This window comes from Alosa pseudoharengus, unplaced genomic scaffold, assembly GCF_046254945.1.
Source record: "Alosa pseudoharengus isolate Yale_2024_CS ecotype anadromous, Long Island Sound unplaced genomic scaffold, YU_APseudo_1.1 YU_APseudo_1.1_scf_22, whole genome shotgun sequence".
In the NCBI taxonomy this organism is placed as follows: Eukaryota; Metazoa; Chordata; class Actinopteri; order Clupeiformes; family Clupeidae; genus Alosa; species Alosa pseudoharengus.
In genome coordinates this window covers 2,902,403-2,915,128 of record NW_027468680.1, presented here as the reverse complement: position 1 = coordinate 2,915,128, position 12,726 = coordinate 2,902,403, and the positions used below count along the sequence as shown (strand labels likewise).

At 46.7% G+C, this 12,726-nt stretch overlaps 1 protein-coding gene across 1 annotated transcript; it reads left to right on the top strand.

Moving 5' to 3' along the window:
- The first annotated feature begins 3,268 nt into the window (after positions 1 to 3,268).
- eif3f (eukaryotic translation initiation factor 3, subunit F) lies at positions 3,269 to 12,095 on the top strand. The gene is made up of 8 exons (XM_076300244.1): positions 3,269 to 3,413; positions 3,891 to 3,961; positions 4,113 to 4,192; positions 4,410 to 4,547; positions 6,746 to 6,837; positions 7,534 to 7,670; positions 8,236 to 8,349; positions 11,848 to 12,095. The coding sequence occupies exons 1-8, from the start codon at positions 3,302 to 3,304 to the stop codon at positions 11,923 to 11,925; spliced, it is 822 nt and encodes a 273-aa protein (XP_076156359.1). The 5' UTR covers positions 3,269 to 3,301; the 3' UTR covers positions 11,926 to 12,095.
- The last annotated feature ends 631 nt before the right edge of the window (positions 12,096 to 12,726 follow it).

Sequence of the window (12,726 nt, the reverse complement as noted above, 5' to 3'; positions counted from 1 at the left end):
CAGCTCACTGGGATGTGGCTTCTTGAGACAGCCGTGGCCTGCTGGTTAGCGCTTCGGCCTTGTAACCGGAGGGTTGCCGGTTCGAACCCCGACCAGTAGGAACGGCTGAAGTGCCCTTGAGCAAGGCACCTAACCCCTCACTGCTCCCCGAGCGCCGCTGTTGTTGCAGGCAGCTCACTGCGCCGGGATTAGTGTGTGCTTCACCTCACTGTGTGTTCACTGTGTGCTGAGTGTGTTTCACTAATTCACGGATTGGGATAAATGCAGAGACCAAATTTCCCTTACGGGATCAAAAGAGTATTATACTTCTTGGGAAATGGGATGAGACATGATGTCTTCCACAGTGCTGGTACCTTCCCCAGTCAGGGGCTCAGGTGGAAGACATGCTGCAGGGGATCCCTCAGGTCCCCAGCACATGATCCCTCAGGTCCCCAGCACAGGATCCCTCAGGTCCCCAGCACAGGATCCCTCAGGTCCCCAGCACATGATCCCTCAGGTCCCCAGCACAGGATTCCTCAGGTCCCCAGCACAGGCTGTGAGCGGTCTGGGACACTCGATCTGGGATGGCTGCTTTAGGGCCAAGTCCACTCAGCTCTCCTCTGATCTGATTCGCCATAGACCTCTGAAGTTCGCCAACAAAAAAGAACCAAACGGCCATCTTTGCCCATATAAGGAGATAAGGTGTTAAAGGAGAATTCCGGTGTGAAATTGACCTTAGCTGCACTGAAAGAAGTTGCCGAGTAATTACATGTGTCCAATAGGCACCTTCGGTCACCCCCTAGTATTCCGAATTGCACCGATTTTCGCCGAACTTGCATAAGGTTTTCAGCTAGCTGTGTGTCTTCAGCTAGCTGTGTGACTTCAATAGCTAAATCGCTATTTTTACACCATTAAAAATGTTCCAAGTAACTCCACACTGCATTGGTAGACTTCTGAGGGTCCTGACATTTAAAACGAGATACTGAGAACTTTGGAAGTGCACAGGAAGTTTATTAAAAAGGACTGTTTATACAAGCAGTACCTTCAGAGAATCTCTCCGCTGGCCGCCATCTTGTAATGAAGTCGCGATCAGTCGACTGCCGAGCACGAACGAACAGGAAGGAGAGGGAAACAGATTGCAAAAGTAATTACAAAATTACTAATTACTAATTACAAAAGTAAGTAGTAGGAAATATATAGTTACTGTCTACATGAGCATGATGAGTACACGGGATCAACGAAGCTCAAAAGGTTTTACATCAATGATGGGAATCTCGCTAATGTTGTTGACGGAAGACGTGCTGCACACGTGAAGGAAACAGCTGATCAGTTGCTGCACACGTGAGGAGGAGTGACCGGCCGGCATGTGTGCAGGCTACAGGTATACCTGACATTACAGAGGAAGACGAGGCGAAGAGCAGGAAGGATGGTTCGCGTATGTGCAATAACAGGTTGTGGCAAGAGGATGAGGAGCTACAATCCAGAAACGTTTCACAGGCTACCTTTCCAGGAGCCCACTTTGAAACAGTGGCTTGTTGTTTTGCAACTCGATGTCGAAACACCTGACAATATTCTAAAACAGAAGGATTACCGTGTATGTAGTCAACATTTTGATGCAGACGAGTTTGCTATCCCTACAAGAGGATCAAACCCCCCAAGACGGGTACATCTGAAGAAAAATGCCATCCCGAAAGCGACGGTAATTGCTCCGGAGGTATGTATGAAATTGTTTGACTATTTGCATGTAAATCACACCGTTTTGGAATCGTGTAACGTTACATGACCAAACTTTGCTTGCTAACAAGCCACTTAGCTTTGTATTCCGGAGAGCAGTTTATGCCGACGTTACTTTTCCTAGCCCACCATCAGAAATAGAAAGAAATGTAGTTTGGGAGGGAGGAAGGGGTAGGCGTTGTTTCAGTGTGTATTTTGATAAATGGAATAGATGCATGCAACGCTTTCCAGGTAACCTAACCTGGCCGAACGTGACTCGGGGTCCGCCAAGGTGAGTGGGGGATGGTTGCACCCATTGCATTGGGAATGGTGTCCAAGCCAGTCACTAGTATCCGGACATTTTGAATAGCGTAATAGTCATTTATATTTTGCAGATCCGATGATTTCAAATTCCTCGTATAACTCTGTGTCTTCTTCGTATTCTGCCATCTTCTCAAGTCCAGTCCACAAGTAATGTAAATAATCACGTAACTGATCAGCTGTTTCCTTCACGTGTGCAGCACGTCTTTCGTCAACAACATTAGTGAAATTCCCATCACTGATGTAAAACCTTTTGAGCTTCGTTGATCCCGTGTACTCATCATGCTCATGTAGACAGTAACTATATATTTCCTATTTACTTTTGTAATTAGTAATTAGTAATTTTGTAATTTTGTAATTACTTTTGCAATCTGTTCCCCTGTCCTTCCTGTTCGTTCGTGCTCGGCAGTCGACTGATCGCGACTTCATTACAAGAAGGCGGCCAGCGGAGAGATTCTCTGAAGGTACTGCTTGTATAAACAGTCCTTTTTAATAAACTTCCTGTGCACTTCCAAAGTTCTCAGTATCTCGTTTTAAATGTCAGGACCCTCAGAAGTCTACCAATGCAGTGTGGAGTTACTTGGAACATTTTTAATGGTGTAAAAATAGAGATTTAGCTGCATAGGCTACGCTATGCCCCCACAGCTAGCTGAAAACCGCAAGTTCTGCGAAAATCGGCGCAATTCGGAATACTAGGGGGTGACTGAAGGTGCCTATTAGACACATGTAAGTACTCGGCAACATCTTTCAGTGCAGCTAAGGTCAATTTCACACCGGAATACTCCTTTAATTGAAGCTACCTATGGCAAGCTGCATTGCAAGTTAGTTCTGGGGTATAGCAAAATCTAAAGGCAAGGGATGAAAAAGTGTGTTGAGCAAAACGTCTGCATTTCAGACTTCTTTGTCCCCGCAAGAGTTTAATTAAAAATCCCCATGTTATTTTCCCATAGGAAAAATCACAAGATAGCCTTTTTTGTAGGTGAACTTCAGAGGTCTATGATGATGGGAAAATATGTTCATAGCAAAAATGGATGCATGCGATTAATTTAGATTAATTCATATATAATATATATATGGAAAAATATTCATACAGTCTATGGGCAACACTTGATCAATCAGAGACACCTGTTTCTCCATTGGCCTCCAGTTATTGTTGCCCCCACCAAGGAGAACACAGTAGGAGAACACACCTTTTATATAATTTTCCACAAGGGGGCGATAGCATTCAATAGTCTATGGAAGCCGACCCGTTTCTTCGCACAGCAGCACAGCATCCTTCCTTTCCAAAATGTCGGTGCACGGGCCAATGGTGAAAATCCACCCTGTGGTACTCGCTTCCATTACTGATGCTTACGAGCGGAGAAATGAGGGTGCGAGTCGCGTTATCGGGACATTATTAGGTAATTTTTTTAACGTACTCATCAAGACTAATCTTACACAGCCTCCGCGTGTTTTAACAGACGAGACATGGTGTTGGCTAACTAGCCACAGCTAACGTTATCACATCGCATTATCAGTTCACACGCCGGTGTTTGCTAATGCTAGTCTGCTAGTAGTCTGCGAGGCAGCTGCTTAGCCTACTTAATATTTCGTTAACACTGCCTACACGTTTGTGTAACGTCATTGGTGTTAACTCAATAACTTGATATTCTAGGCCACGCTATGGATGTTTTTAGCAAGTAATTTAATGTAGATGTACGACATTGTGCTAGATTAGCGACGCTAGCTAGCTAGCTAGCAGTGTAGTAAGTTCGGGTCTGTACACTTTTTGCAGGCTAAGCATATGAGCATATCACCTATTCATGGTCTGTACACTGTTAGCAGGCTAAGCCCATGAGCATGTCATCATTCATGGCTGCGATTGTGTTGTCATGCAGGTACCATAGACAAACAGACCGTGGAAGTGACCAATTGCTTCTCTGTCCCGCACAACGAGTCCGAAGATGAGGTAAGTGGCCTAGCTCCATGCAGCTCCTAACAGCTGTTTAGTCGATACGCGGCACAACTTCTCCATTGAGCAGTCATCCGAGATGAACGCTGTTGACAACATGCAAGATGCGATGTGTAATGTCTCTGGGTTTCCCTGGTGACCCTGTCAGGTCGCGGTGGACATGGAGTTCGCAAAGAACATGTATGAACTTCATAAGAAGGTCTCCCCAAGCGAAGTCATCATTGGCTGGTGAGGAATCATATCCTAGATTCCCACTCTTTTACACATCTCTCTCTCTCTCTCTCTCTCTCTCTCTCTCTCTCTCTCTCTCTTCCTCTCTCACATATTATTCTTTTTCACCCTCTGACATCACACTTTCTCTCCCCCGGTACCTTTAGTACGTTTTGTGGTTGATAACATGCTCATGTGATGTTTTTGCGCTAACTCTGCACTGTGCTGGCTGTAGGTATGCGACAGGATATGACATCACAGAGCACTCGGTCCTCATCCATGAGTACTACAGCCGTGAGGCCCAGAACCCCATTCACCTGACCGTCGACACGGCCCTCCAGAGCGGCAAGATGAACATCCGCGCCTACGTCAGGTTTGCTCTCTCTCTCTCTCTCTCTCTCTCTCTCTGCCTTGTTCATCTTATCTATCTATCTATCTATCTATCTATCTCTTTTCTCTTCCCTTTCTCTTATGACCCCCTCTTTCTATCTTCTTTTTCATGATCATCTGCCCTCCATTCTCCTTTTCTCCCACTCTTTCTTCTCCTCCTCTTTTCCCCTCTTTTCTTCTCCTCCCTCCTCTTTTCCCCACCTCTCCTTCTCTCTTTTCTCCTCCTCTCTCCTCTCTTTTCCCCTCCTCTCCTCCTCTCTTTTCTCCTCTCTCCTCTCTTTTCTCCTCCTCTTTTTTCTCCTCTCTTTTCTGCTCCTCTTTCCTCCCCTTCTCTTCCAGTCCTTCTGTGTCTCTGAGTGAGTGTGAGTGTGGTGTGAGTGTGAGGTGAGTGAGTAAGTGAGAGTGTGTGTGTGAGTGTGGTGTGAGTGTGGTGTGAGTGTGGTGTGAGTGTGGTGTGAGTGTGGTGTGAGTGTGGTGTGAGTGTTGTGTGAGTGTTGTGTGAGTGTTGTGTGAGTGTGAGGTGAGTGAGTAAGTGAGAGTGTGTGTGTGAGTGTTGTGTGAGTGTTGTGTGAGTGTTGTGTGAGTGTGGTGTGAGTGTGAGGTGAGTGTGAGGTGAGTGTGAGGTGAGTGTGAGGTGAGTGAGTAAGTGATAGTGTGTGTGTGAGTGTTGTGTGAGTGTGAGGTGAGTGAGTAAGTGAGTGTGAGGTGAGTAAGTGAGTGTGGTGTGAGTGTGAGGTGAGTGTGAGGTGAGTGAGTAAGTGAGAGTGTGTGTGTGTGTGAGGTGAGTGAGTAAGTGAGTGTGAGTGTGAGGTGAGTGTGAGGTGAGTAAGTGAGTGTGTGTGTGAGGTAAGTGAGTGAGTAAGTGTGTGTGTGTGAGTAAGTGAGAGTGTGTGTGTGAGTGTGAGGTGAGTGAGTAAGTGAGAGTGTGTGTGTGAGTGTGAGGTGAGTGAGTGTGAGGTGAGTGAGTAAGTGAGTGTGTGTGTGTGAGGTGAGTGTGTGAGTGTGAGGTGAGTGTGAGGTGAGTGAGTAAGTGAGTGTGTGTGTGTGAGTGTGAGGTGTGTGTGAGGTGAGTGAGTAAGTGAGAGTGTGTGTGTGTGAGAGTGAGGTAAGTGAGAGTGTGTGTGTGAGGTAAGTGAGAGTGTGAGTAAGTGAGTGTGTGTGTGAGGTGAGTGAGTAAGTGTGAGTGTGAGGTGAGTGTGAGGTGAGTGTGAGGTAAGTGAGAGTGTGTGTGAGTGTGAGGTAAGTGAGTGTGTGTGTGTGGTGTGAGAGTGAGTGTGTGTGTGTGAGTGTGAGGTAAGTGAGAGTGAGTGTGTGTGTGTGAGTGAGTAAGTGAGAGTGTGTGTGTGTGTGTGAGTGTGAGGTGAGTGAGTAAGTGAGAGTGTGTGTGTGTTTGTGGTGTGAGTGTGGTGTGAGTGAGTAAGTGTGTGTGAGTGTGGTGTGAGTGTGAGGTAAGAGAGTGTGTGTGTGAGTGTGGTGTGAGTGTGAGGTGAGTGAGTAAGAGAGTGTGTGTGTGTGAGTGTGTGAGTGTGAGGTAAGTGAGTGTGGTGTGTGTGAGTGAGTGTGTGAGGTAAGTGAGTGTGTGGTGTGTGTGTGTGTGTGTGAGTGTGAGGTGAGTGAGTAAGAGAGTGTGTGTGTGTGAGTGTGAGGTAAGTGAGTGTGGTGTGTGTGAGTGAGTAAGTGAGTGTGTGAGTGTGTGAGAGTGTGTGTGTGTGTGTGTGAGGTAAGTGAGAGTGTGTGTGAGTGTGTGAGAGTGTGTGTGTGTGTGTGAGGTAAGTGAGAGTGTGTGTGAGTGTGTGAGAGTGTGTGTGTGTGTGTGAGGTAAGTGAGAGTGTGTGTGAGTGTGTGAGAGTGTGTGTGTGTGTGTGAGGTAAGTGAGAGTGTGTGTGAGTGTGTGTGTGTGTGTGTGTGTGTGGTGTGTTTGTGTGTGTGTGGTGTGTGTGAGAGTGTGGTGTGTGTGTGAGGTAAGTGTGTGTGTGAGTGAGTAAGTGAGTGTGTGTGTGGTGAGTGTGTGGTGTGTGAGGCTGATGGATTTGCGTTTGCTTTGTGGTTCTTTCTGTTCCACCCCCCTCTTCTCTGTCCTGGGCTCTCACTGCTCATACCTGGGCTCTCACTGCTCATACCTGCCGCCTGTGTGCTGATTGGCTGTTGACGGGCTCGTGCTTGTTTGTGATTGGTTGGCAGTGCTCAGATGGGCGTGCCGGGGAAGACTGTGGGAGTGATGTTCACCCCGCTCACTGTGAAGTACATCTACTACGACACAGAGCGCATCGGGAGTGAGTCTCACACACACATGCACACACACACATGCACACACACACACACACATGCACATGGAGTACATCTACTACGACACAGAGCGCATCGGGAGTGAGTCTTACACACGCACATGCACACACACACATGCACATGGAGTACATCTACTACGACACAGAGCGCATCGGGAGTGAGTCTTACACACGCACATGCACACACACACATGCACATGGAGTACATCTACTACGACACAGAGCGCATCGGGAGTGAGTCTCTCTCTCTCTCTCTCGCACACACACACACACGCGGAGTACGTCTACTACGACAGAGCGCATCGGGAGTAAGTCACACACACACACACACACACACACACACACACGCACACGGAGTACATCTACTGCGACAGAGCAAATTGGGAGTGAGTGTCACACACATGCGCACACACACATGCACACACACACACTGAGTACATCTACTACTACACAGAGCGCATCGGAAGTGAGTCTCTCTCACACACATGCACACAGAGTGCTTCAGAAGTGAGTGACTCACACAGTACATCTACGACACAGAGTGCAACACACACACACACATAAACGGCCAATGATCCACTCCCATGTTATGTGCACAGCATTAACTAAACTGTTCTGTCTCTCTCTCTCTCTCTCTCTCTCTCTCTCTCTCTCTCTCTCTCTCTCTCTCTCCCTGGTCTGTAGTTGACCTTCTCCAGAGGACGCGGGCGTCTCCGAGTCGGACCGACGGCTTGACCTCCGACCTCTGCCAGGTGGGCGGGGCAGCGGGCCGCACTCAGGAGATGCTGAGCACCGTGCTGGCGTACATAGAGGACGTGCTGGTGGGTCCCACGCCGACCGCTCTATCCCCCCCCCCCCCCCACACACACACACACACACACACACACACACTCTCTGTGTGGCCATCTCCCGCTGGCCTCTTCAGCACTAGTGTAGTGCTATAGTCAATAGAGAGTTCCATTAGCAGCATCATAGTTGGCCCCACTAGGCTTCCGTTTTAACATTCCATATGTTATCAGATATATGTTGCAGAGGAAGTAGATTGGGAACCAAATAGAACGTTCAAGCATTGTTTTTGTTTTTCTTGTTGAAAGGGTCTATAGTACACAGTGGTGTCCATGCTCACTATGGACTGTGTTTGAATACTGGGCTGATTTGGGCTGGTGGGCATCTGATGGGGGCATAATGGCTGGGTACTGTACCTGGTGGGCATCTGATGGGGGCATAATGGCTGGGTACTGTACCTGGTGGGCATCTGATGGGGGCATAATGGCTGGGTACTGTACCTGGTGGGCATCTGATGGGGGCATAATGGCTGGGTACTGTACCTGGTGGGCATCTGATGTGAAATCTAACAGTGTCTTCGCCCCCCCCTCCCCTTCTCAGTCTGGTAAGGCGTCTGCTGATAATAGTGTGGGACGCTTCCTGATGGATCTGGTCAACAAGGTGCCTAAGATCCCAGTCGAGGACTTCGAGACCATGCTCAACTCCAACATCAACGTGAGTGTGTGTGTTGGTGATCTTGTTCTCCTTAGGTGCAGCCTGGTGTGTGTTTGTAAAGACAGTTGTGTGTCAGTGTTGAGCTATGTGTCTAAAAACTGTGTGTGTGTGTGGAGGGAGAAGTTGTGTGTCGGTGTTGAGCTATGTGTCTAAAAACTGTGTGTGTGTGTGGAGTGTATAGACCACCACCTCAAGGGAGTGTGTTGAGTGTGTGTGTGGAGGGAGATGGTGTGTGTGGAGTGTATAGACCACCACCTCAAGGGAGTGTGTTGAGTGTGTGTGTGGAGTGTATAGACCACCACCTCAAGGGAGTGTGTTGAGTGTGTGTGTGGAGGGAGATGGTGTGTGTGGAGTGTATAGACCACCACCTCAAGGGAGTGTGTTGAGTGTGTGTGTGGAGTGTATAGACCACCACCTCAAGGGAGTGTGTTGAGTGTGTGTGTGGAGGGAGATGGTGTGTGTGGAGTGTATAGACCACCACCTCAAGGGAGTGTGTTGAGTGTGTGTGTGGAGTGTATAGAGCACCACCTCAAGGGAGTGTGTTGAGTGTGTGTGTGGAGGGAGATGGTGTGTGTGGAGTGTATAGACCACCACCTCAAGGGAGTGTGTTGAGTGTGTGTGTGGAGGGAGATGGTGTGTGTGGAGTGTATAGACCACCACCTCAAGGGAGTGTGTTGAGTGTGTGTGTGGAGGGAGATGGTGTGTGTGGAGTGTATAGACCACCACCTCAAGGGAGTGTGTTGAGTGTGTGTGTGGAGTGTATAGAGCACCACCTCAAGGGAGTGTGTTGAGTGTGTGTGTGGAGGGAGATGGTGTGTGTGGAGTGTATAGACCACCACCTCAAGGGAGTGTGTTGAGTGTGTGTGTGGAGGGAGATGGTGTGTGTGGAGTGTATAGACCACCACCTCAAGGGAGTGTGTTGAGTGTGTGTGTGCTGTTTGTGTTTGTTAGATTGTTGTGTGTGGGCTGGGTATCATTCAAAATATTTCGTTACGGTGCCAGTTTCGATACCTTGATTTTGATGCCGGTTCCTAAACAATACCTTTTGTAAGTCAATTTCAACAACAAAAATACATTGTCCTTTAGTGTTAGAAAAAATCTGATATCAAAATTAACATAAAAATACAAAAACTATAAAAAGTAATAAAAGTAACAATGTGTAAGATAAGGCCTACTTAATATCTGCAGTATTAAAGTGAACAAATGTAAATGTAATCTAAAAGATTAGTGCAAAATTGAAGTGCAAACAGCTTTGCACATAAGTGGCATTTCGCTTTGTCATGTCATTTTTGTGTTAAGACAGTTAAGTTTGATTCTTTCTGTGGAAGCTAACCAAAACAAACTCCTCAGCACCAATCGGATCGGAGCCTTTGGGTTGGTGCCCATTGTGTGGACACACACTGTATTCTTGTGTGTGTGTACACACATTGTTGTCCTCTCTGTGTGTGTGTGTGTGTGCGCGTGCGTGCGTGCGTGTAAACACTAGGGATGCACAAGCTATCGGCGGGCGATATATTATTGGCCGATAAGTGAAAAAATTATAATATTATTGTTCCGATAACAGAATTCCAGCCGATAATTTACGCCAATATTTTTCATAAGTCCTAATTTCCCAACTAGACATACGCAGTTGAAACTAAACAACATAAGTTTCCCTCACAAACCATGATTTGGCCGCTATAGCTTTTTCAACACACATAGGCCTAGGCTGCTGCTATTTTGTTGACTAACGTCAGGATCACTTAAAGGAGACACATAGGCCTAGCCTACTGCTATTTTGTTGACTAACGTCAGGATCACTTAAAGGAGACACATAGGCCTAGCCTACTGCTATTTTGTTGACTAACGTCAGGAGACACATAGGCCTAGCCTACTGCTATTTTGTTGACTAACGTCAGGAGACACATAGGCCTAGCCTACTGCTATTTTGTTGACTAACGTCAGGATCACTTAAAGGAGACACATAGGCCTAGGCTACTGCTATTTTGTTGACTAACGTCAGGATCACTTAAAGGAGACACATAGGCCTAGCCTACTGCTATTTTGTTGACTGCAGTACCATTGAGGACTATTATGAGCTCTGTCCATCATTGGTGGTAGGTACAATTACTGCAATTACATGATGCTTATTAAATGCTTATTAAATGTCCCTAATTCACTTTTAACAATTTGTCTTCAAGAGTAATTTTATGGGTTATCGGTATCGGCCACAACAGACTGATAGAGATGCACCGATATGGAATTTTAGGGCCGATAACGATAACCGATATTTATTGGTTTGTTGTGGCCGATACCGATAAGATAACCGATAATATTACTCTTGAAAAAAAATTGTGAAAAGTGATTTGGGGAAAGCATTTAATAAGCATAATTGTATTGCAGTATTATTTTACCTACCACCAAATGATGGACAGAACTCATAACAGTCCTCAATAGTACAGCAGTCAACATAACAGTAGCCTAGCCCTACAGTATGTGTGGCTCCTTTAAGTGAACCTGACGTCAGTGAATTGCGAGTGAGTGGCTAGAGAGTATGAATTGTTTTAATTTAGGACTAAACGCTCATAAACGGCTCAGCTGGGAATAAGCTACAGTATAGCGACCAAATCAGAGTTTGTGAGGGAAACTTAGGTTTAGTTTCAACTGCGGGTAACTGAATAAAGCTGCAACTCCTCAGACTGCATCTTATGTCCGTCTACTCTGTTGCGCACAACCTGCTGCAGCAGTAATGAAAGGGGTTAGCCTCGAAGGTTTTAATAACTTATTATGATGACCTGTCTGGAACTGAAGCAGGAATGATTAGCATATTTCTAGGTAATAATACAAAACCCAAGCTAAAGTAATGCAAATATAATACTAAAACACAACTTAGAACTAGGCCTACTGATGTACTCGTCCCACTAACAAGTTTGTTTATTTGTTTCCCCGACCAGCGCGGTAAAGTGCAAACACATCAGCACAAGACGACTCTAGATAGGGCTGAGCTCCGCTCTGGTAAGGTTAAATGGCGGATCATTCACGAGAGGATTTTGAGACACACACACACACACACACGCACAGATTCCCAAATGAACGCATATCCACAGATTTTGTTAGAGTGGTGAAATACATTCACACCGCTGACATATTGAGGAAAAAGTATAGCCAACCAAGCTCAAGTAGCTCAGTGTAGCCAGACGGACCTTACAGTAGGCCTAAATTAGGACTTTAAAAAATATCGGCGCAAATTATCGGCCAGAATTCTGTTATCGGACTGATAATAATATTTTCATTTTTTCACTTATCGGCCAATAATATATCGGCCGCCGATATATCGTGCATCCCTACAGACTGATAAATATTGCTTATCGGTATCAGCCCTAAAGTTCCATAATCTGTGTGTGTGTTGGGAAATAACTCTTGTTGTGTGTGTGTGTGTGTGTGTTTTGTGTGTCTCAGGATCTGATGGTGTGTGTGTGTGTGTTGTAAAATAACTCTTGTTGTGTTTGTGTGTCTCAGGATCTGCTGATGGTGACCTACTTGTCCAACCTGACCCAGGCTCAGATCGCTCTCAACGAGAAACTGGTGATCATGTGATCTGTGGCCATGTGATCTCTGGTCATGTGATCTGTGGCCATGTGATCTGTGGCCATGTGATCTGTGTGGGTGGAGAGGTGATGGTGGAAGGAGGGGCCTCATATTTAAGCCAGCTTCAGTTTTCATTTCTGTTTCTTTTCTGTTTCTTAATAAATGACATCGGAGAGTGAGTGTGTGTTGAGTGTGTGTGTTTGCGTTCGCGTTCTCACACAGCGTACATCCTTTTCTCTGTGGCCTCGGTGTGGAATTTAGCAGCCATAACACACACACACACACACACACACACTGCTCTACCAAACCCAAATGTTACACACACACACACACACACACACTGCTCTACCAAACCCAAATGTCACACACACACAGCTCTACCAAACCCAAATGTTTCACTTGATGTCCCCTCTCCTTTAAGCCCAGAGTATATGAGCACAGAAGCCCTACGTGTTGTGCAGGACCTGCTCTGGATTGGTCAGCATCATTAGGACCCTTGGGTGGGATTTCACTCGGATCTCATGGTGGACGGGCACTGGGCGTGGGTGTGGTGGGAGTGTGTGTGTGGGGAGGGTGGGGTGGGGTGGGTGCTGGATATCATATTTCATTGTGCCTCCTCTGGGGAGAAACATTGTGCCTCCTCTGGGGAGAAACTTGAGACACACTCCAGAGGGACCATATGCCTGTTTGCACAGATGGAGAAAGGGTCCAACATGAGTCGTGGCAGTGGTGCTTCCGCCCTGACTGCACAGAGCTGTTGCAGACTGACCAGCCAGAGTATAAGCCTCTTCTGTAAGGCCCCTTTGGAAC

What these genes read in the sequence shown, in the direction of transcription:
- eif3f (XM_076300244.1), top strand. Translation starts at nt 3,302, where the DNA reads ATGTCGGTGCACGGGCCAATGGTGAAAATCCACCCTGTGGTACTCGCT. An exon ending in CGTTATCGGGACATTATTAG is followed by an intron (nt 3,414 to 3,890) that starts GTAATTTTTTTA and finishes GTTGTCATGCAG; the next exon opens with GTACCATAGACAAACAGACC. An exon ending in ACAACGAGTCCGAAGATGAG is followed by an intron (nt 3,962 to 4,112) that starts GTAAGTGGCCTA and finishes TGACCCTGTCAG; the next exon opens with GTCGCGGTGGACATGGAGTT.